General features: G+C 38.9%; 1 protein-coding gene across 2 annotated transcripts in view; it reads right to left on the bottom strand.

Annotated features, from left to right (window-relative positions):
- The window catches only part of METAP2 (methionyl aminopeptidase 2), a 43,687-nt gene extending 18,667 nt beyond the window's left edge, over nucleotides 1-25,020 (bottom strand). The window contains exons 1-7 of one of the 2 annotated variants that reach the window (XM_010383905.2): nucleotides 24,737-25,020; nucleotides 22,917-23,024; nucleotides 15,244-15,309; nucleotides 12,554-12,656; nucleotides 4,633-4,794; nucleotides 3,731-3,912; nucleotides 2,775-2,869 (exon numbers count right to left, since the gene is read on the bottom strand). In XM_010383905.2, the coding sequence (XP_010382207.1) occupies nucleotides 2,775-2,869; nucleotides 3,731-3,912; nucleotides 4,633-4,794; nucleotides 12,554-12,656; nucleotides 15,244-15,309; nucleotides 22,917-23,024; nucleotides 24,737-24,887 (867 nt within the window). In that variant the 5' untranslated portion in view covers nucleotides 24,888-25,020. The remainder of the gene's footprint in view (nucleotides 1-2,774; nucleotides 2,870-3,730; nucleotides 3,913-4,632; nucleotides 4,795-12,553; nucleotides 12,657-15,243; nucleotides 15,310-22,916; nucleotides 23,025-24,736) is intronic. The other variant, XM_030939148.1, reaches the window with a different exon arrangement.
- Between the last annotated feature and the right edge of the window lie 285 nt (nucleotides 25,021-25,305).

Genomic DNA, 25,305 nt, shown 5'->3' with positions numbered 1-25,305 from the left:
AAAAGGAAACGGAGTAAACACTTCATGACCTTAGATTTAGCAATGACTTACTGGGTATGACACCTAAGGCACAAGCAACAAAAGAAAAAATAGACAAACTGGACTTCATGAAAACATTTTATGCTTCAAAACACAGTATCTGGAGTAAAAAGGTAACCCACAAAATGAGAAAAAATATTTTCAAATACTATATCTGATACAGGATTAACATCCAGAATCTATACAGAATTCCTAAAACTCAACAACAAACGAATCAATTAAAAAATTTTGGCAAAGAGCTGGGCATGGTGGCTCATGCCTGTAATCCTAGCACTTTGGGAGGCCGAGGTGAGGGGATAGCTTGAGCCCAGGAATTCAAGATGCGCCTGTGCAACACAGCAAGACCCCGAATCTGAACCCTTTTTTTTGAGACGGAGTCTCGCTCTGTCGCCCAGGCTGGAGTGCAGTGGTGCGATCTCGGCTCACTGCAAGTTCCACCTCCTGGGTTCACGCCATTCTCCTGCCTTGGCCTCCTAAGTAGCTGGGACTACAGGCGCCCACCACCACACTCGGCTATTTTTTTTTTTTTTTTTGTATTTTTAGTAGAGACAGGGTTTCACTGTGTTAGCCAGGATGGTCTCGATTTCCTGACCTCATGATCCACCCGCCTCGGCCTCCCAAAGTGCTGGGATTACAGGCGTGAGCCACCGCACCCGGTTTTTTTTTTTTAATTAAAAAATAAATAAATAAAAATGAGCAAAAAACTTGAATAGACATTTCTCCAAAGATATTTTAAAAACGAACAAACAAAAAAAAACTACCCAGAAAATAGTAAGTATTGGCGAGGAAATGGAAAAACTGGAACCCTTCCTTGTGTATCGTTGGTGGGAATGAAAATGGTACAGGCACCGTGGAAAGCAGTAGAGAAGATACCCAGAAAGTTTAAAAAGATAATTACCAGATTCCCAAATCCACTTCTGGGTATATACCCAAGAACTGAACACAGACCTTGAAGAGATTATCTGTACACCCATATTCATAGCAGCAATATTCACAATAGCTAAAACATGGAAGCAATCCAAGTGTCCATCACTGGATGAATGGATGAAGAAAAATGCGGTATATACACACAATAGATTATTTAGCCTTAAGTAAATTCTGACATATGCTACAACATAGGTGAACCTTGAGTATATTGTGCTAAGTGAAATAAACCAGTCACAAAATAACAAATACTATATGAGGTACTTAACAGCAGTCAAAATCATATCTAGTAGAATGGTGGTTGCCAGCGTAGAGGGAGAAGAGGAAATTGGGAGTTACTGTTTAATGAATATAGAGTTTCAGTTTTACAACATGAAGAGTAAACAGAGATGAATGGTGATGATGGCTGCACAATATTATGAATGCACTTAATACCAATGAACAATATACTTAGAAATGGTTGGGCGCAGTGGCTGATGCCTGTAATCCCAGCACTTTGGGAGGCCAAGGCAGGCAGATCACTTAAGGTCAGGAGTTCGAGACCAGCCTCGCCAACGTGGTGAATCCCCATCTCTACTAGAAATACAAAAATTAGCCATGTGTGGTGGTGTGTGCCTGTAATTACTCCCAGCTACTTGGGAGGATGAGGCAGGAGTATCACTTGAGCCTGGAAGGCAGAAGTTGCAGTGGGCTGAGACTAGGCCACTGCACTCCAGCCTGGGCAACAGAGTAAGACTCAGCTCAAAAAAAAAAAAAGTTATTATGGTAAATTTTCTGTAATGTCTATTTTAACTGCACTTTTCCTCCAATTTAAAAAAAAAAAAAAAAAAAAAAAATTGGGTGGGTGGGAAAAACCTGGGCTGTACCAGAGCTTGGTGGACAGAGAGGGATGAATCAGTTGAGCACAGAGGATTTTGGTGGCTATGAAAACACTCTGTATGGGCCGGGCGTGGTGGCTCACACCTGTAATCCCAGCACTTTGGGAGGCCGAGGCGGGCAGATCATGAGGTCAGGAGATCGAGACCATCCTGGCTAACACAGTGAAACCCTGTCTCCACTAAAAATACAAAAAACTTAGCTGGGCGTGGTGGCGGGTGCCTGTAGTCCCAGCTACTTGGGAGGCTGAGGCAGGAGAATCGCTTGAACTTGGGAGGCAGAGCTTGCAGTGATCTGAGATCGTGCCACTGCACTCCAGCCTGGGCGACAGAGAGACACTCTGTCTCAAAAAAAAAAAAAAAAGAAAAAAAGAAAAATGAAAATACTCTGTATGATACTGTAACGGTAGATGTGTTTATATTTGTCAAACCCCTTAGAATGTATATTACTAAGAATGAACCCTAATGTAAACTATGAACTTTGAATAATTGTGATGTGGTCAATGTTGGTTCAAATGATTTTAACAAATATACCTATGTGGTGGGGATGCTGACAATGGAGGAAGTTGGGGAGGGGTGGGAAATCTCTGTACTTTCTGCTTAATTTTGCTATGAAGCTAAAATTGCTCTAAAAAAGAACCACAAAAAAAACCATTGCCAACTGACAGGCAAAAATAGATCCAAACTCTGTTTTAATAAATTTTAGCAAAGTTCAAGGGTAACAAACACAAAAACAAACAAAGAACAACCTTTGGTACACAATCATACAATTACCTGCTTAAAACCATAAGGACAATGGATCAGTTTTATTTGTCTTAATTAACCAAAGATCTTAAACAGGCCTTAGAAGTGCTTAAATGCTGTTAAGTGTTTAAAAGACCTTAAAGTGCTCAAAATACTTGGAATGAAATGGTGCTTTAATAAAAGTTCACATACCTTTATTCCAGTGTTGGTAGCATCTTTTACAGCTTTTAATAATGTATCATATTTGGGATTAAAAGTGACAGTAAAAGCACAGTCAATAATCCTACCTGAAAGAGAAAATTCCTTTTAATTTTACTTATCAGCTAGTCAATTTATCTACTTTACAGCATTTAATCTATTAATCTTGCTAGTTTAACATATAAATAGAATGAAGGCTCAAATGAAGGCTGCACTCCAAATACCCACAGATCATTCATAATCAAAAAGACAAAACGTAGAAGTATATAAAGGATTCAGAATAGAAAGAATTACAGGGTTAGTATATATTACTCCAAGACAGCACCAGTTCAGTGCTCACCCTGGCAGTTATACAAACATATAAACAGAAACAAAACGAATACAAGGAAAGACTAGGGAAATGAGAAATAGCAACGCAGGGCAGAGAAAGTATACGGGGCTCTGAATATAGTATTACTTTTCCAAGGTAATGAAACCTTAGGTAAGTATTTACTCTAAGCTTGCTTTCTCACTTGTAAGTAAGGTAATGAGGTGCTTACCTAATCGGGTTTTGGAGAGAATTCAAAAAAGCAAACATGTATATAAAGGCTGATAAACTTAAATATTCTGAATAAATGTTATTATTTGAATAAAAGAGGTATGAAACAATGACCTGAAGGTAGGATAATGTCTTTCATGCCTTGATACAAAAGGTAATAAACCTTAACTACCCAACAGTTTTCATTTCATTCTACTTAGTAGTATGCTTTCAAGTAAATCTCACAACTGCCTCTCTCTCCTTGTAAGTGCACTAAATTTTTTCTTTTTAATCTGCCTCAACACACCTTTACTAATGAAGGGAGGAAGCAAAAACAAAATTTGGGAGTTCAGTATTTATCACTCCATTTAACAGAGACAAAAACTAGTTTTCCAGGAGCAGGCTGGGGTAGGAATTTTCTGCAAGAATTTACCACTTATATGTGTTCCAAAGTCTATTTTACAGATGTCATCATACTGTAATACTGTTGTGTCACCGGCATTGGGAGTATAATGGGCAGCACAATTATTGAGAGAACATCCAGTAGGAAATGCTAAGCCTGCATTTAATCCATTCTCTTTTATTAACTTGCGTGAACAGTCTTCCAACTTTTCACTAAAACAAAAAAGCAAAAGGAACTTGTTTACTTTTACATTCTTATTTTTATATATTAATACCATATAGTTCACCAAGTTCAGAAAGTTTACCAAAAACCTTAAATACTTTCTGAGAATGATCTGAGCACTTTCTGAATATAAATAACAGTTCTCTGATGCTATGAAAATAGCTTATCTTTAGAAGACAAGGAACTTGATTCTGTTAGAAACAGAGAAAACACAATCCACTTTTAACTAAATTTACTAGAAAATAAGAGTATAACTTAGACCAATTTAAATGCTGATCTTATTTGTTCATGTTGTATATTTTTTAAATTGTAGGAATCAGAGAATTACATGTTATACTAATCATTTATCAAAAGGAAAAACTAGAGAAATAATTACTTGGTTTTGTTACTGTATTATCATCATGTTCAGTGTTTGGGCAATTGCTCCAATACTTTTTTATTTCTTAGTATGAATTGTTAGATAGCAAAATAACATTTCCAGACAGAAAATAATCAGTAATGACTGTGCACAAAATAGGGTGGCTGAGGTGCCAATGTGTACTCCTCTTCATGGTTTTCTCATAGTGACACTAAAATAATCTAGAAGACATTTCTATAACCTTTACTTAAAGATTTAGCAAAGTGGTAATGAAAGCCAAACATTATAATTGGAGAGTTAGTACTTATAAACATGTTTTTATCATGTTCTTACAAAAAAATATTCCTTTTACCAGATTTCTATCATTGTCATCCCAGGCTTGATCCAGCTCATTACGTATTTTCTAACTTGTCGATGTGCTTCTGCGGCTTCTCGAAAATCATTCCAAATCTCTTCACTTGCCTGATCTAATGCTTTCTTTTCTTCACTTGTAGTTCTCCAAGCAGCTGTTCGCCTTTAGAGTGGGCATAGCATACTATTAGTCATAAAACAGTAGAACAAGCATAAAAGCTGAGGGAGATACAACTATATTAAGTAATAAGACAGTTCAAATAAAAATACATTACATATTCAGTTTATGTCAACAAAGTTTCTGAAATACAAAAAGCCAAACACTTGCAACCAACCCAAATGAAATTAAAACCATTTTAAGACTCTAAGGGAGGAAAAAAATCCTCCTGTGAGATTTCATTCAGTCAGAGGAACTAACACCCTGACAACAAAAAAGATAACAAAAGAATCAGAAAAGTCTGAAGAGTCCTAGAATCAGAGTAGGTAGGAAAGAGTCATCCTTCCACCTGAGGTCTTATATACTTTAGAGACTTCAAAGGAGCACAACAACAATTTGCATTTAATTTTGCCAACAGGGTAACTACTAACCGAAGAAACTGACTTGGAAATCTGCATATATGTCCTCAAAACACATATTACATGGGTGTGCTGGGTTTTTCTAATTGTATATATAAATATAAGAGGTATTCTTCCCTGAAAGACATGGCTCACATTTTAAAACTGCCAGTGCTAACGAACTTCTTTTTTAAGAGACAGGGTCTTACTCTGTCACCCAGGCAGATGCAGTGATGTGATCATAGCTCACTATATCCTCAAACTCCTAGGTTCTTCCTGCCTCAGCTTCCCAAGCAGCTGGGAGTATATAGGTGCATACCACCACACCCAGCTAATTTTAAAAGACTTTTTATTTAAAGAAATGGGGTTGCTATGTTGTCCAGGCTGATCTCGAACTCCTGCCCTGAAGTGATCCCCCTGCCTCAGCCTCCTGAGGGGCTCGGATTACAGGCGTGAAGTCACCCCATCTGACAGAATTTTTTATTTAATATCTGGGAATGAGATCCATGATTCCCTGTAAGTAGGAAAAACATTAACTGCTTTAAAACGATATATTTTTTAAAAATCTAAACAACTTTTACACTTTCTTAAATACTGAATACACAATTTGCAACTTAGTGATCACCAAGTATAAATTACACAAGTGTAAAAGTGATAACTTCAAGGTATTGCTATTTGCCTCCCCTGCTGTTTTGTAAATAAAATTTTATTGCAACATGTGCCCACTCATTTATGTACTGTCTACAGCTATTTTCATGCTACAATGGCAAAGCTAAGTAACACTCAAGGCCTAAAATATTTACTACATGCCCTTCGAAGAAAAAGTTCACTCAACTCTGCCCTCAACTACAGACCCTGGCCAAGGTGGGAGGATCACTTGAGGCTAGTAGTTCAAGACCAACCTGACTCTGTCTCTGACTCTGTCTCTACCAAAAAAAAATTAGCTGGGCATTGGGCTTACTTATCCCTGTAATCCCAGCTACTCAGGAGTCTGAGGCAGGAGGATCACTTGAGCCCAGAAGTTCAAGGACACAGTGAGCTATGATTGCACCACTATACCCCAGCCTGGGCAACAGACCAAGACCCTGTCTCTAAAAACATAAAATAAAAAATAAAAATAAGTAATAAAGAAAAAAGAAACAGAACTAAAGAAATTCTTTTGCTCAAAGTCTCGAGTTCAAATTGAAAGTTATTAACAATACAAGAAACCTAGCATCAGGGTCTGTAATTCCAGACTCCCCAAAAATTCCTTATAAGTGGACTAAAAATTTTTTTTAAATCTGCCTCACACCTTTACTAAGAATATGATTTTCCTACATTTGATCTTATTTTGTTCAGTCAATTAAACAAAGTATAGCAATTAAAGCCAGGCACAGTGACTTACTCCTGTGATACCAACAGTTTGGGAGGCCAAAGTGGGAGGATTGCTTGAAGACAACAGTTCAAGACAATCCAGGGTGACACAGTGAGACCCTGTCTCTACCAAAATATATACATACACACATACACATATATGTGTGTGTGTGTATATATACACACATACACACATAAACACACACACACACACACACACACACACACACACACACAAAATAGGCCAGGTGCCTAAAATCCCAGCCGTTTGGTAGGCTGAGGCAGGAGGACTGTTTGAGCCCAGAAGTTCAAGGCCAGCCTGGGCAACATAGCAAGACTCCATCTCTACAAAAAGAAAACACAATTTTAGCCAGGCAAGGTGGTACATGCCTGTAGTCCCAGTCACTTGGGAGACGGGTGGGAGGATCACTTGAGCCCCAGAAGTCAGGCTGAACTGAGCTATGATCTCACCACTGCACTCCAGCCTGGGTGACAGAATGAGACCCTATCTCAAAAAACAGTAATGGCCGGGCGTGGTCGTTCACAGCTGTATCCTAGCACTTTGGGAAGCCAAGTGGGGCAGACTGCATGAGATCAGGAGCTCGAGACCAGTCTGGGCAACATAGCAAAACCCTGTTTCTACTAAAAATACAAAAAGTTACCCAGGCATGACAGTGCACGCCTGTAGTCCCAGCCACTCGGGAGGCTCAGGCACAAGAACTGTTTGAGCCCGGGAGGCAGAGGTTGCAGTGAGCCAAGACTGCACCACTGCACTCCGGCCTGGGCAACAGAATGAGGCCCTGTCTCAAAAAAATAATAATAACAATTAAAATGTATGCATATATCACATAAAGTCCTTCCTTTAAAAACTGGTGCTTAAAGGGTAAGAAATAAAGCACATTTTAACTCTGATTACAAGAAGGAACTATAGTTGATTCCCAGTTGATAGAGAAAATTCTTACAGAATAATATCACCTAATAAATGCAGAAGGAATGAAAGAATTAAAAACCCACCATTTTGCCGTTACCAATGAAATAACCATAAAAGCAAGGATCATCAATGGATATTAAAAGAATTAAGTGAAAAGTTGTTAAGAAAAGGATATTCCTTTCTTCTCAAGTTTGCATAAACTAAATAGGAAGAAAAGGAAGGAAGATAGATACTCCAAATGATACCAAAGTAGCCCCACAGATTACTTGGAAACTGCAAAAAGCAAAAAGTACCTTTAAAGGGGGAAAAAAAAAAAAAAAAAAAAAAGAGTTGGCCGTCACATTAATCAAGAGGTAAAACACAATAAAACAGTAGGATAGCCTGACATTACATCTAATATAGCAGAATATGGTACAATGTGAAGGTCATAATCACTTATTTCATACCTTTGTTAAAAATGTTTAACCTAAATCCAATCTAAGCCCATTAACACCTAATTCCGGTTTACAGAAAACACAGAAATAGAGAAAAAAGTTCAACATCCCACAAGGAAACAATCGGAGAAATCCCACAACATGAGACGTTCTACAACTGCCTGGTTGCTTCAAAGAGATGGGGCACTGAAAAGAGAAAAAGGTGAGGCCTCTAACCATATGCAATGAGAACCTCAAGTGGATCCTGGTTTTAGAAAGTAAACAAACATTACTGTAACTATTAAAAATTTGTTTCAAAACTACTTGGGAGGATAAGATGGGAGGATAACTTGAGCCTAGAAATTGTAAACCAGCCTGGACAATACAGCAACACTCCATCTCAAAAAAATAAAAATAAAAAAAGGTTTCAAGCTATGTGTGAGAAGAGTTCACAACAGTCGTGTGGATACACTCAAAACAACTACCCACAAGTTAATAATTACAAGAGGAAAAAATTAGTACACTTGAGAAACTGGCTAATACTTTAAACAAACGGTAAAAATCAAACATCACCAATAAGGAACAAACTGACATTGTATGTCTCTTGATATAACACCCTGAAAAGGATACTGTATATACGTTACCTAGTATTACAGCCAAAAATGCAGTCTGATCTCAAATGGCCCAGAAAAAAAATACTATGCCGGGTGTGGTGGCACACGCCTGTAATCCCAACACTTTGGAAGGCCAATGCAGGAGAACTGCTTGGGCCCAGAAGTTCCAGGCTACAGTGGGCTATAATCACACCACTGTATTCCAGTCTGGCTGACAGAGTGAGACCTTGTCTCAAAATAAAACAAAAAAAGAAAAAAAAACTATATATATACAGACTCACCAATTTAACATTTTTCACATTTGCCTTATATCTGTCTTCCAAGGAGAAAATGGAATGTTATTTGTATATGACAATATGCATACTTGTTATATTTCACTGAGATAGAGAAGAAAAAAACAATGTGGCAAAACAAAGGAAATCTAGGTGAAAGGTATGTGGGAATTCTTTGTACTATGCTTACAGCTTTTCTGGAAGTATAAAATTATTTCAAAATGAGAAGTTTTTTGGGTTTTTTTTGAGAGAGAGTTTTGCTCTTGTTGCCCAGGCTGGAGTACAATGGTGTGATCTCAGCACACCGCAACCTCCTCCTCCTCCCAGGTTCAACAGATTCTCCTGCCTCAGCCTTCCAAGTAGCTGGGATTACAGGCATGCACCACCACGCCCAATTAATTTTGTACAAAATAAGAAGTTTTTAAAAATACACTTAACCTAGAGTACTTTCAAAGGTGAGTTATTTGTGATAATTCATTCACTTTCCAATAAAAGTTTATTAATAAAACAATGAAGGAAAGATACAAACTATATCAAATCTGTAAGAATACTGAATCTGATCCATTTACAAATAGTCAAAACTGGTTATATGAATGTAAAAAGTATTGAGTTTTATTAAAAAGCAAACACACCATACTATCTTATACTTATTCTGTATTTCTCCAGGATAACATACAATACTGCAATATTTATGACAATTACTTTGAAAAGTATTGTAACATGTAATTAATATCTCCCTTATTATTTCAAAAACAGAAGTTATTCTTATTTAATTTCAACAGAAGCTGAGAGTAAGGAAAAGGAAGTTTTTGAGGTTTACAAAAATCTCATTTTTTTCACGTATTAAATACCACTTCAAATGTTGCACAATATTCACATTGTTAAAAGTATTAACAATCTGTTAACAAGTATAAGAAATCAATTGCTTTCCTCCACTCTAGAGAAACAGAAATGGGATTAAAATATTTAACTCATGTCACTAACAAAAACCATAAAACACTTAAGAATAAATTTAACTAAAAAGGGCTAGAACCTACCTGAAATAAAAATCGCATTAAGTGAAAAAAAGTATCAAAAACATTCCATGACATTGGATAAGACAAGGTGATAAAACTATCAATTTTCAGAAACTAATACATAAATATAAATGCAATTCTGATGAGAATTCTAACAAGGACATTTGTGTGTATGTGTGTGTGTGTGTGTGTGTGTTTAAGACTACACGACTGAGAGTAGCTAAGTATTAAAAAGAATTGTTTGGGATATCAAATTAAAATGGTGTTAGCGTAAGAAACAGATCAGTGGAGCAGAGTAAATAATCCAGAAACTGATTCCATTACATACATGGGAATACAGCATGTGACAAAGGTGGTCATTCAATTCAGTAGGATGGATTATTTAATAAACAATAAACTGACTCTGCACTGGAAAGAAATATAAAATTAGTGCTCCCAACCTTACACAAAAAATTCTAGATTAAAGATGTAATAAAATACAAAATAGGTGTTCAAGAAAATCTAAGAGACTACTGGGAACTCGGAAGTATTAAACATGGACATATAATGCATTTAAATATTTAAAACTTCTGGAAGAGCAAAAGATATAAACAAAGCCTATGATCAAAAGATGCACGAAATCACTAGTAGTATAAGAATTGGAAATCATTAATACATTCTTTGATTAATCAATCTCACTCCTAAAAAATTATTTCAGAATATAACTACCAGTACATGAGAGAGAGAGAGAGAAAAATACACTACATATCCAGCTACCTATTTACCTAAGGAGGTTTACTGCAGAATGGTTTATAGTGGCAAAATTATTGCAGACAAAAGCAATGGCCATCAGCTAGAGAATGGTGGAATAAAGTGCGGTACACTCACACCATGGAATATTATGAAGTCATTCAAGATAATAATATAACTATTCTAACTGACTTGGAGGAACTTCCAAGGGTTAGCCCTGAATGAGAAAAGATGGAGGAAAGTGTGCCTATGATTCCATTTTTGTAAAACAAACAATGATCAAACATTCCCTTACATAAACAGACAGATGTATACATATATGAGCATAGAAAAAAACATGGAAGGCTACCTGCTAGGTGGTTAACATGGGTCTGGAAGGAAGGAAAAGAAGAGGGAACAAGCAAAAAAAAAAAAAAAAAAAAATTAAGAGATTATATTTAAAAATAAATGTGATCATATCATGCGTACTATAAGAATTTATTCATGTAAAATTATCTGTATCTGTGGCATTTTAAAAATAGGTGCTTTTAAGATAGGGACAACAGATGATTTCAAATTCAAAGAAAAGAAGCCCATGCCATATAATTCCAGAATTTCACAGACTTATTCCCTAAGAACATTCATAACTGGAAATGAGGGAGCAGGTGGTAATGTAACAACAGTATGTTCTTTCTTCTTTTCTTTTTTATGCTTAAAAAAAAAAAAGGTGTCTTTATAGGCCAAGAAAACAAGAGCTACAGTAGAAGCTTTCTTAACCAACGACTGCAACCACTGGATTAAACAATACTCTTAATTCCCTCTGTAAAACATACTGATCAATGTCCACGATATTATAAATACTGTGGGTGACAGGTTATTACTCTAAATAACAGGAACTAGCTTGCTTTATGTTTACTATGCATCTACTCTTCCAAGTGCTATGCATATATATCATTCCTCACAATGACCCCGCAGAGTACCCATTTTACGGATGAGGAAATAAAAGCACAGATGTGATAATTACTTGCCCAAGTCACAAAGCTAATAAACATTAGAACTGGGACTCAAATGCAGATAGTTTGGTCTCAGCTTCCATGCTCTCAGTATGTCTGCATAATGCCACTTCTGCTAACCATGTGAAATGTATCCTTACAGAACACCTTAAAGAATCAGGTGAATCTGTTCCCAAGACTGTTTAAGTCATCTGTACTTGTTATGGTAATGATGTGATTTAATAATGTTATATTGACTGGGTGCAGTGGCTCACCCCTGTAATCCCAGCACTTAGGGGAGGCCAAGGCAGGCGGATCACCTGAGGTTGGGAGTTCAAGACCAGTCTGACCAACATGGAGGAACCCCGTCTCTACTAAAAATATAACATTAGCCAGGCGGGTGGTGCATGCCTGTAATCCCAGCTACTGGGAGGCTGGAGCAGGAGAATCGCTTGAATCCAAGAGGCAGACGTTGCAGTGAGCCAAGATCCCAGCACTGCACTCCAGCCTGGGCAACAACAGTGAAACTCTGTCTCAAAAAAATAATAATAATAATATTAAAAAAACTGTTTCCATGAAAACTAACTACCCTGATAAATCTCAATAAGGATAAGTCATCAAAAAATACTTCTGTCAAATTAAGTGTAGGTAAGAACTATCAAAAGGTTTCAGGGAAAAAAAGTAAAGATATAGTAGACATCAACCCTTTTGTCACTCAGAAACCCCAAATGGAATTGTAGATAACACGTTATGAATACATATGAGGGGGGAGGAAAGCACTAATCCATATCCAAATTTCAAGAGAGGTGAAAAACAAATTTAAGTTAACCTTTATCTACAAGAATTTTTATTTTGTGATCCTCAGTTGAATATACTTTTTAAATGACCAATAACCTGCTATTGGTCCCAATCATTTTGGATAAGAGGGCTTCTACTGTATCTTCTTTACGACAAATTTATAAGCATTTATTAAAGTAGTGGAGCAAAGTTCTGAGAAATGTCAAATCTGCTTTATTGCTAAGCTATAACTGTCAAAAATTAAACTGGAAGTGATTTGATGATCCTTACCCATCTTGTGTGGGTGGGTATTCGCATTCTTGTCCTTTGGGAAATACACCATTAGGATACAGGTCACATATTGGAACTGAGGGAGGGTCTGTTTGAACTTTTGCTGTGAGATACAAATAAAGCATTAACTTCTGTAGTTAAAAATAAAATTAAGCACTTATTAGAGTTTTCTCAGTTCCTAATGGTTGTTATATGTTCTGATTTTAAGGAACCTCCTCCTTGCTGTCACAGTTAAAAGCAGAAGATACTTCACGCTGGCCACCTCCTCACTGATTTATTGCTGCTTGGGAAAAAGAAATTTTTAACTCCTCAGAACTCCACTATGTATTTAAACAGTACATGCCTTGGCAAAAAGCACACTTACTAATGTTTTCATCTTCATTCACTATACTAGAGATGGAATAGCATAGAGAGGTTGGCTTTCACAAGTACAAACCAAAGTAATAAGAAGTCCTATAGCAATAAAATGAAAATATAAACCTAATATATATTAATAAGAAAAACTATTATTTCAAGAGTATATTAGGTATAAAAGTTAAGAGCATACATAATCAATTCTGGTTTTCTGAAATGTTGATTTTTGTCAAACTATTTTATCACTCCAACATTATCTCATCTACAAATCTGATAAAGATGCCTTCTATATTGTGCATAAATTACATGGTAAGGGACTTAAAAAGATCATTAGAGAAAAAATATACAATTTGTTATCAGAATATCAAAGTTAAAGTCTAGTCTTTACCACTTATTAGCTGTGACTTGAACAAATGGCTAAATAGTACGAATCCTCAGTTTCCTCATCTACAAAATGAACGATCAGATGAAATCCTGGATAACCTTTGAAAATTATAATGTATTACATCCAAGTCATTATATAAAACTATGAATTATCTGTAATAATCTGTACTATAGTTATCATTAACTATCATTTATAATTTTCCCACTGTATAGATGAGGAAAATGAGGGCACTGAACTGTCCATGATTATACTATTTGGCTTGTTCCAGAAATGATTCAAGAAGTCTACCAGGATATAAAAAATTAACAAATAAGAGACATTCAAAGTAAATTAGTAAAAACCAAAACAAGAACATAAAAGAGTACCTGAAATGAGGCCAATACAAAAACCACAAATTTGGCTCAAAGCCCTTTAGTAGCCAACATTAAAAAATATATATATATTATTTGCACAAGTCACAGTTTCTGAGATGAAACAGACTGATACTCAGAAAAAAAACACAGTTATTCTTGATACTAAGCAGAAAAAAAAAAGGAGTACATCATAAAGAAATATAATGAACAGTACATTCAGCAACATCCTCAGAGGAAGCACAACAAAGGTTAATGGCATCATACTTAAACATCTGTCAGAAGAATTCTATCAAGGGCAAATATAAAACAGTCTTCTAATAACACTCTTCCCTACTAGTCTGCCTTCAGAAGGGTGCAATTTTAGAGTATTTAGAGAAATAGGTATCTCTCTTTTTTTTTTTTTTTAAGAAATAGGTATCTCTTAATTCATTCTCAGGTAATACTATTTCTCATAGCCAAACTTTTAATAATTTTTTTTAATGGAAAGAATCGGACATACAGCCCCTGGAAGATTCCTGGAATGCAAGTATCCTGTGCTCATCAAATATAGACTCATGGGCACTCACAGGCTACGAGAATAGTTGACATCCTCTTCTTAGAGTAGAAGGATCTAGTAACGATGGATGCCTGAACGCAAAGGCTATCCCACCACCACCTGGAGACCAGGGGAATCACCATTAAGCCCCCAAAATTCTGACTCATAAAATTTTAGCCAGAAAAATTTTAAAGGAAGGCATAACCAGACATTCAGTGGTCCACAACAGCCCAAATGGCATCCAAGATTAAAACTTACATGTTGTCATTCTCAACCCAACCTTTCTTCCTCAACACTATGAAATCTCCCTTTAGTCTCCCTAATGTATTTTCAGGCCCCTGATGATGTTTGGTTGTGGCACTTATAGAAACTCAAAACAAGTAGGATATTTTATACAAATCTCATAGTACAATATAAAAGTTATTGTTAATAATAAAGTCTCACCATACGCACACATTTTAAATAACGGGACTCCTCATTAAATACTCATCAAGAATCTCATAATTTAAAAACTGGAAGGTAAATTACAAACGATGTTTACCCTACCACCACAGTGGCACCACTTCTGCCACTCTTGACAGAATTTTTCTTTAAATTATGCAAGTTTTAAATCACAAAACTTTTAGAAACTCATCCCTAACTTGCAGTAAAATGCAACCAATTCATATTGACATCCCTTAGCTGAGTTAATAGCTAAAGAAAATACAGGATTGTCAAACCAGTTATTTTCTAAATAATTACTAGTTTCACTAAATTCTGCTTCTATTAAGCCTAAGTTTACTTCCCTAACATATATTAGGACCTTAAGAAACTTCAAACCTACTCTTCAAACCTGTCAGTGAATAACCACTTCTTTTTTTTTTTTTTCGAGACAGAGTCTCACTGTGTTGCCCAGGCTGCAGTGCAGTGGCATGATCTCAGCTTACTGCAACCTCCGCCTCTTGGGTTCCAGCGATTCTCCTGCCTCAGCCTCCCGAGTAGCTGGGATTACAGGTGTGAGCCACCGCGCCCGGCCGAATAACCACTTCTAATATATCAATTAACATTAACTTAAGACACTAACGTCCTCTCTTCTTCTTCTTCTTTTTCTTCTTCTTTCCAGTTGCTCCATCTCCATCGCCATCTCCATCTAAGAAAAGACATTTCAAGTACGTGTTCATTTAAACCTCATAAGCAGAGGGACAAAGAAAGTACAAGAAGACAAGTATTTGTTCTATTCAATAAATGAATAAACATTAGTTTATTTTCTCTTGTTTACATTTATTCTTTCACTGAAATAAGACATAGGAAGCAGCTCCCAGGTGTGGTGGCACATGCCTATAGTCCTAGCTACTAGGGAAGCTGAGGTGGATCACTTGAGTCCAGGAGTTGGAATCCAGCTTGGGCAACATAGTGAGACTCCATCTCTAAAAAATTTAGAAACAGGAAGCAACAGTTTAGCAAAGTGGGAGGTAACGTTATCTAGGACTTACGCGGGTTGAACTATATGAAAATGCCAATACTTGACTATTTTTGACTTAAAAAATTGCCATTTCTTTTCTTTTCTTTCTTTTTTTTTTTTTTTGAGACGGGGTCTAGCTCTGTTGCCCAGGCTGGAGTGCAATGGCACAATCTCAGCTCACTGTAACCTCCACCTCCCAGGTTTGAGTGATTCTCGTGTCTCAGCCTCCCAAGTACCTGGGATTACAGGTACATGCCACCATGCCTGGCTAATTTTTTGTATTTTTTTAGTAGAGATGGAGTTTTGCCATGTTGACCAGGCTGGTCTTGAACTCCTGACCTCAACTGATTCGCCAGCCTTGGCCTCCCAAGTCCTGGGATTATAGGCATGAGTCACCATACCCAGCCTCAAAATCACCATTTCTTATGTTCAATCTTATGAAATTATCAGAAACCTAGCAAGCAGAAGAGAACAGCAGAAATACAAATATTAGGCTAGGTACAGGGGTTCACAACTGTAATCCTAGCACTTTGGGAGGCCGAGGTAGGTGGATCACTTGAGCCCAGGAGTTTGAGACCAGTCTGGACAACATGGTGAAACCCTGTCTCTACTGAAGTACAAAAAAATTATCCAGGTGTGGTGGTATGCACCCATAGTCCCAGCTACTTGAAAAGCTGAGATGTGGGAGGATCACCTGAGCCAGGGAAGTCAAGGCTGCAGTGAGCTGAGATCCAGCCACCGCACGCCAGTCTGGGTGACGGGAGGGAAATCCTGTATCGTAACAACAACAAACCCAAAACACAAATATTGCTGACTTACTCATTACGGATTTTTAGATCCAAAAACCTAACAAAAAGCACAAAAAAAAAAATAAACAAAAATTATAATATAATTCACATATCACTATAATGTTAACAGTAACCTTCTTCATTCCATTAAGTGTTTGTTGGGTTCTTAAGTGCCAGGCAATAGGGACAGAAAAATAAGAAGTTACTTTTTTTTTTTTTTGAGATGGAGTCTCGCTCTGCCGCCCAGGCTGGAGTGCAGTGGCGCGATCTCAGCTCACTGCAAGCTCTGCCTCCCGGGTTCACCCCATTCTCCTGCCTCAGCCTCCCAAGTAGCTGGGACTACAGGCACCCGCCACTACGCCCGGCTAATTTTTTTGTACTTTTAGTAGAGATGGGGTTTCACTCTGTTAGCCAGGATGGTCTCGATCTCCTGACATCGTGATCCGCCCACCTCGGCCTCTCAAAGTGCTGGGATTACAGGCGTGAGCCACCGCGCCCGGCCAAGATAGTTTCTGTTCTAGAGAAACAATAGTTTTTTCCAGACTAAAATCGGTTACGTATCTCGAAGTATTTGTTTTAGGTTGTGACTAGTGTATGTAGCACAACCTAAAACAAATACTTCAAGATACATAACCAATATTAAACATACACGAAAAAAATATTTCCATCTGTGTGACTTTGGGCAAGTTATTAGTCTCTCTCTACCCTGGTTTCTTCATCTTTAACATGGAACAAAAAGGTCCTTCTTGGATACTTTCATCCTTTTGAGGCTAATTACCTTATTTAATGTCCAATGTCTGTATTCAGTACAGAAAAACAGCCACCATTTATAGACCTTTGTGCCAGGATGGTAGAAGAGCCAGGATCTGAATATTAATCTGTATATGTTTATAGTTCCAACCATTATACCATGTTGCAATTTGTGCTTTTACATGTCTTTTCTTCATAGTATCCCAGCATATTCTTCATAGGCAGAGATGGTTGGTTTTTTTTGTTTTTCTGTGACAGGGTCTCCCTCTATTGCCCAAGCTGGAGTGCAGTGGCAGGATCACAGCCCACTGCAGCCTCAATCTCCCAGACTCAGGAAATCCTCCCACCTCAGCCTCCTGAATAGCTGAGACTACAGGCATGCACCACTATACCTGGCTCATATTTTTTAATCTTTTGCAGAGACAAGGTCTCACTAAGTTGCCCAGACTGGTCTCGAATCGCATTTCAGCCTCCCAAAGTGCTGAGATTACAGGCATGAGCCACCAGGCCCAGCCAGCAGAGGCTGTGTATGTTTATTTGTATTACTACTATGCCCAAATCAATTCATATCTGTTGAATGACAACTGGAAATCCATATTACAAAAAAAAAAAAAAAAAGAGTCTCAAGCTTTTAAGCTTTGCCTTGCACTATCTAGAAACATTAATTCTAAATGAACCATAGACCTAAACGTAACAGCTAAAAATATATAAAACTTCTTGGAGAGAACACAGAACATCTTTGTAACCTTAGAGATAGCAATGACTTAACTTTTTAGACAGGACACGAAAAGCACTACCCATAAATTTAAAAAACAGAAAATTAAAACTGTCCTATAAGCAATACCATTAACCAGGTGAACAGCCAACTCATAGAAATATCTGTAAAACATATTATCTGATAAAGAACCTGCATCCAGAGTATACAATGAACTATTACAATTCAATAGGATGACAAATAACCCAATAAAACATGGACAAAAGACGTGAACAAACACTTTACCAAAGATAAAGGAAAAAGCAAATAAAAACATGAAAAGATGCTCAGTATCATTAGGGAAGTGCAAATTAAAACCACAATGACAAAGCACTACATACCCGTTATCAAAGACTAAAATGTTAAAACAGACACATACCAAGTCCTTACAAGGATACAAACAACCTGAAACTCTCAACCATTGCTGAGAAGAATGCAAAACAGTACAGCCACTTTGGAAATCAGACAGCTTCTTATGAGTTTAAACACATATTTACCATGATAGGCAACCCAGTCCTATTTACCCAAGAGAAATGAAAACATATCTACACATAGACTCATATGCAAATGTTCATAGTAACTTCATTCACAATAGACCAAAACTGTAAACACCCCATATATTGTTCAATGTAAAAGGGTAAACATATTAGGACTACTACTCAGCAATAAAAAGGAATGTGCTATTGATATATGCACAACTCAATGACTGTCAAAAGTACTATGCTAAGTAAAACAAGACAAACACAAAAAACTACATACCAAATAATTCTATTTACAGGATACTCCAGGAAAGGCCAAAACTAGGATCAGAAAACGTATCAGTGATTGCCAAGGGTTAGGTATAGTGCAAGAGAACCGACTACAAGAGACACAACTTTTTCTGAAGATGGAAATGTTAAATGGAAATGGTCTGTATTTTAGGTTGTGGTAGTAGTTACACAACTGCGTACTTTGTCAAAACTCACCAAACTATACACTTAAAAAGGGTGACAAAATGCTGTAATCACAGCACTTTGGGAGGCTGAGGCGGGTGGATCACTTGAGGCCAGGAGTTCGAGACCTGCCTGGCCAACATGGTGAAACCCTGTCTCTACTAAATATACAAAAATTAGCTGGGACTGGTGGCGAGCACCTGTAATCCCAGCTACTTGGGAGGCTGAGGCAGGAGAATCGCTGGAACCCAGAAGGCAGAGGTTGCAGTGAGCTGAGATCGTGCCACTGCACTGCAGCCTGGACAACAGAGTGAGACTCTATCTCAAAAAAAAAAAAAAAAAAAAAAAGAAGTGACTATTATTTTAGGGAAATTATATGTTAATGAGCCGGACTCAAAATGTATTGAATGAATTACCTCCAGCGCATTGTCAGATGCCCACAGGGTCAACTTTTTATACCAATACCCCAGTTTCCAATTCAGCACATCTAAAATTAAACTTACTACCCTCGGCCTGCAAATCTCTTCCCCAATGTCTAACTGGCTCTTTCCCAACTTCACTATTTCAGTCAACAGCACCAACATTCTGCCATCCAAGTTCAAACTCCCAGAGTCCACTAATGCCTTACTCCTGCTCCCAGAATGCAAGTCTCCAAGTCTTTTGAATTCTGCTTCCACACTACGGGTCAATGGATCCATCCTCTCCATGCCTATTTATGACTACCAGTTTACATCTTCATTACCACATGCCTGGACTATTTCTAAGAGGCCTCCAAAATGATCTCTTCCTTGCCTTTCCTACACACCCCTGTATATTGATAAAGCCTAAATTATTATTTCATAACATTGCTTTTTTGTTAAGAGACAGGGTCTCACTATGTTACCCAGGTTGGAGTGCAGTGGCCAGTCACAGGTGCTTTCGTAGCACATTGAAGCCCCCAGACTCAAAGATCCTCCCATCCCAGCCTCCCAAGTAGCTGGGATTATAGGCACCAGCCACTGTGCTTGGCTCATAACATTTCTTAAAAATCCTCCAAGGTGGCCGGGCACGGTGGCTCTCGCCTGTAATCCCAGCACTTTGGGAGGCCGAGGTGGGCGGATCACGAGGTCAGGAGATCGAGATCATCCTGGCTAACACAGTGAAACCCCGTCTCTACTAAAAATACAAAAAATTAGCCAGGCGTGGTGGCAGGCGCCTGTAGTCCCAGCTACTCGGGAGGCTGAGGCAGGAGAATGGGGTGAACCTGGGAGGCAGAGCTTGCAGTGAGCCGAGATCACGCCACTGCACTCCAGCCTGGGCAACAGAGCAAGACTCCATCTCAAAAAAAAAAAAATACAAAAAACCTCCAAGGCTCCCTCAGTCAATCACCTCATATGGCAAGCTTGTATTACCACAATGCTTCAAATGCTTTCTTAACATTACCCCAACCCAAAACAATTTCTTTTGTTTGGTTTTACTCAAGTTTTATTCCTTCCAATGAGCCTTCCTTCAGCATTCAGCCCACAATTATACCACCAAATTTCAATAAATTTTATTATAGGTACCCAAATACCCTCTCACCTCTAGGTTTTGTCTGTCAACCATATCTTTAGTTTTCTTTTTTTCTTATTTTTTGAGACATAGTTTCACTCTTGTTGCCCAGGTTGAAGTGCAATGGCACAATCTCCACTGGCAGCAACCTCCACCTCTCAGGTTCAAGCGATTCTCCCGCCTCAGCCTCCCAACTAGCTGGGATTACAGGCACCCACCACCACACCTGGCTAATTTTTTGTATTTTTAGTACAGACAGGGTTTCACCATGTTGGTAAGGCTGGTCTTGAATTCCTGACCTCAGGTGATCCATCCACCTCGGCCTCCCAAAGTGCTGGGATTACAGGCGAGAGCTAATGTACTCGGTCTCGTTTTCCATTAGGAGAAAGACTTTGAAACACTACCTTTCAATTCCCTCAGAGACCTAACAACAGGTAAGCAGTATTGACTGACTCTGATTACTGAAATAACTACAAATACTCCTAAAATCCTCTTTAACACATTTAAGATTTCCAACTTGACGGGCAACTTTGTAGAGATGTAACAGAACAAGATACACTTCAAGATTAGCACTGTGATTTTTTTGGGGGGGGGGTGGTGGCTAGAAATGGGGTATCACTATGTTGCCCAGGCTTGTCTGGATTACAAGCATAAACCATCACACCCAGCTAGTATTTTTTAACTAGCCTGATAGGCCCAGGAAGCATTATGACATTGTATACATAGTGGGTCTATAGCAACCTACTATATTGCCTTGAATTTACAAAACATTTTCTTGTGAAGAGCTCAAAATAAGTTCATAATCTAAAGCATACGCCAATGTAGAATGGAGGTTTAAGGAAGAGGAAAAGCTAATAATTCCCTTGAATCTTGGCATTTTTCTCCACCAAATGTTCACTATAAGCTTCTCGAAGGCAGAAAACATATCACTTTAAAGGAAAACAACTACTCTACATTACCCTAACACAATAATTAAAGTACAGCCCCAACTAATGGTTAAAGACCTAACCCTAGGCTGGTGGTGCTTGAAGTGGAGCAGATGTTCTCAGCAGTAGGCAATCACAAATAAAAAGAATGGGAAAGCTCATTTTTCCTCTGCCAAAAGAGGGTGGAAAAAAGTAAGTTTTCTTACCTGTCTCTTCCTCCACTGTTTTACTGATAACATCAATTAGCAGTTGCTGTCTTAAAAAAAATTTTATTGTACCCAAACACCCACAAGGAGTTAGGGTCAAGGAATTTACAATAAAACTTAGTGCACTCCTATATGATCCTTTGAGAATGAAAAGAGGTAATTTTGGTATAGATAGTAAAAGGAACAGGCTGGACACAGTGGCTCAGGCCTATAATCCCAGCACTTTGGGAGGCCGAGGTGGGCAGATCACTTGAGGTCAGGAGTTCGAGACCAACCTGGCCAACATGGTAAAACCCCATTTCTGCTAAAGATACAAAAAAATTAGCTGGGCATGGTGGCAGGCACCTGTAATCCCAGCTACTTGGGAGGCTGAGGCAGGTTGAGCCTGGGAGGTTGCAGTGATCCGAGATCACACCACTACACTCCAGCCTGTGTGACAGAGTGAGACTAGGTCTCAAAAAGGGGGGGAAAAAAAAGAGACAGAGAGAGAGTAAAAGGAACAAACGTGCAGTCAGGCACTAGGTTTGAAATTCTGGCTCTATTCTACACATAGTAGCTGTGTCACTTTGGGTAAATCATGTAACTACCCCTTCCCTATCTGTAAAATGAGATGGCTGGGTAAAGCCATGAGGGGCTGGGTAAAGTCAAAATAAATAGGAAAAGATAGTCCATTACTAAAAAACAAAATGAATATATAAGCACAAGTAGGTTACTTTGCTTGGTTTTGTGAGGTTAAAATGTGAATGTATGTGAAAATAACCTAGGAAAGTACTTAGTACATAGTAATTCTTCAGTAAGTATTAGTTAAATAATCCCTCAATCTTACTAATACTCACTACTTTGCCTTCTACCAAGTATATTTTTAAAACTTGAGATCTGTCCTATCTGAACAGCTAATTAACACACCGAACTTTTTCAAGACTTACTAATAAACACCTTTTCCTTTTTAATCTGTGACATTAATTGAGGCTCTAACAAGTGAAACAGAGAAAAGACTATCTGGGTAAATTTTGATGAAGGAATATCACATTTTCTAGCTTGTCTTTCTTTCCTTTTCTTTTCTTTCTTTTTTTTTTTTGAGACAGTCTCGCTCTGTTGGCCAGGCTGGAGTGTAATGATGCAATCTCAGCTCACTGCACCTCCATCTCCCAGGCTCAAGCAATTTTCCTCCCTCAGCTTCCCAAGTAGCTGGGATTACAGGTGTGTGTCACCACGCCTGGCTAAATTTTTTTTTGTATTTTTAGAAGAGACGGGGTTTTCACCATGTTGGCCAGGATGGTCTTGAACTACTGACCTCAGATAATCCGTCCGCCTCGACCTCCCAAAGTGCTGGGATTACAGTTGTGAACCACCACGTCCAGCTACATTTTCTAGCTTTTCTAACCACAAAGATCAAATTAACCATTTACCGTCGTCATCTTCATCTCTTTCTTTATCTTCCAATGCTTGTCTTTCCAACTGTCTTGCTACTTCATCCACTGAGGCTCCTGATTCTTTATCAGGTTCCTGTTCCCCTGCTGATCAAAACAAAACAGCAGAAATCGAATCTAATACAGACACTTTCCCACTAGAATATGCTCTAATGATCTTGGAAAACTTACAAATCCTTTTCTCAGGAAACAAAAACAGAAACATTATTGTGAACATAACATAATTCGTTTAATGACAAAAATCTTCCATACGTACACAGTACTATCCATTCATTAATTTACTCAACAAAATATCCATTACACACACTAGCAGCTAAAAGATAAACAAAAGTGTGAACTGGTCTCTATCCTCAAGTAGTTTAACTTGTAATAGTGGTCAGCTATTAGACTCAACAAATACTTAAATACCAGATAGGTAATAGCAGCCTGGTTTCATGAAGAAGTATATCACGATGGGCTGGGTAAAGTCAAAATAAATAGGCAAAGATAGTCCATTACTAAAAAAGTAAAATGCTCAAATATCTAAGCACAAGACCAGGCCCCTGCTCTGGAAGTGATTATAACCTACCTATAGGAGCAATATGTTACATGTATTAACAGTAATAGTATCAGGTAGCACGAAATGAAGTGACATTCTGGCTATTGGAGAGAATTCATATTAACAAATACAATTGTTAAAAATACATTAGGATCAGTCAGCTGAACACCTTACGAGACGAACAGCAGTATCTGAATTTCACTCGAAATCCAGGAACAGCCACCAGAGTAATAAATTTTGCTCTGGAAGAGTTCCAGCAACGCTACAACTCTCCTTCCATTTCCATCTAATCAAAATTTCAGAAAGATGAAGATTAGCTCTCTTTGACCTCTCTCAATTTCATCTTAATCGCCTCCGACTTCTCCATTTTTCTGTTTCTCTGGGGATTTTAATTAGAAACAAGTAAAAATAATTTTTCTTAAGGTGAAGGAACTTGTGCAGCAAAAACAGACTTCCGAAAACATTTAAGTTCCTAGCTCATAATATCCAACTGTAAACTCTCAGCAGTTCTCCTTGCCTTACCAGTGGATCTAGAGGTTAAGACCTGAGAAGTTCCATTCTGAGCCACAGAATATCCTATCTGCACTGCCTGCAAGTGGCATCTAAATTCAGGTCTAAAGGCCCTGAAGCTTGGCGATGCTATGGGATTAGGCAGGTGAAAATTCGTATCACCACCACAAATTCTGCAATTAATGACAAGAGCGCGCGGGCATACACAGATGTACACACACCCCAAAAGTGCAGGCTGCAACAACAACCCCAGCGTGAACCGGGATAGTGGGGGGAGGTGTGCTCTCCATTTTATTTGCCCAACCCACCCCCACCCCCAAAGAAAATATGTCCTAGCTTGCTCCAGCAAACCAGCAAAGACGCGGCAATACGGGTCAGAATTGGATCTTTGAGGCGGCGGCCAAATCGCGCAAAAGATGGTAGGGCTGTGCTCTGTGCACAATCTCAAGACCGTGCCACGATGCGCGTGGGAGCTGAGTTCTAGTAATACAGGGGCTCAGGCCCAGCGACCCCGGAGGTACCACACGCCAACCTCAGGCACTCTTTTCTCCCCCACCAGCCCTCTAGTCCCACAGGAGATGACGCCTCTTCTCAGACTGGGAATCTACAGCCCGGCTTTGCCACCCTGTCAGGCCTAAGAATCAGTCTAGTCTGGGACTCCGGAGCCCCCGTCCCGGCCCCCTCAACGGGCCTGAGCCAAACCGTTCAGCCCTTCCCGGAGGGGACTGGGAAAACATAAAACTCTCTTTACCTGCAGAAGCCCCTTTGCTCTTCTTCTTCTTTCGTCTTTTTTTCTTGGCTGCTTCCTCAGCCGTAGAGGCAGCTCCTTCTTCTCTGTCGTCTGGATCCAGGTCGCCATTCAGGTGGCTCCCGGAGGCCGCTGCCTCCTCCACACCCGCCATGTTGCTCGAGAGAGCGCGAGGGAATGAGACAGAGCGGCTAGGGCCCGCTCCTTCTCCACCCGCCTACACCAACCACGCCGGAAGCGGCTCTCGATGGTAAGGTCGCAGGGAATGCTGGGACGGCGGACGACTCAGCTGAGGGTGTCGTGCCTAGCTTCGGGCCGGGCGTGCCGGAGTCTCGGCTTGGAGCCCCTCCTGGCTGGACTGGACTGGGGCCAGACCCGACTGCTTCGTCCGGTGCCTCGGGCATTCCCGGTGCAAATCTGCTTGCGCAGGGTGAAGTTTAAAGGGGAGCTTGAGCTCTAGAGTCAGCTGGAGATGCCTGTGGAGGGGGGCAACCCGCAGGAGCAAGCGGCGTCTCTGCTGGAACGGAAATATTTTATATTTGCGTTTTTATAAATCACACAGGCAGTGGGGA

This window comes from Rhinopithecus roxellana, chromosome 10, assembly GCF_007565055.1.
Source record: "Rhinopithecus roxellana isolate Shanxi Qingling chromosome 10, ASM756505v1, whole genome shotgun sequence".
Lineage (NCBI taxonomy): Eukaryota > Metazoa > Chordata > Mammalia > Primates > Cercopithecidae > Rhinopithecus > Rhinopithecus roxellana.
The sequence above is the reverse complement of the archived record's forward strand: the minus strand, read 5'-3'. Positions and strand labels throughout refer to the sequence as shown.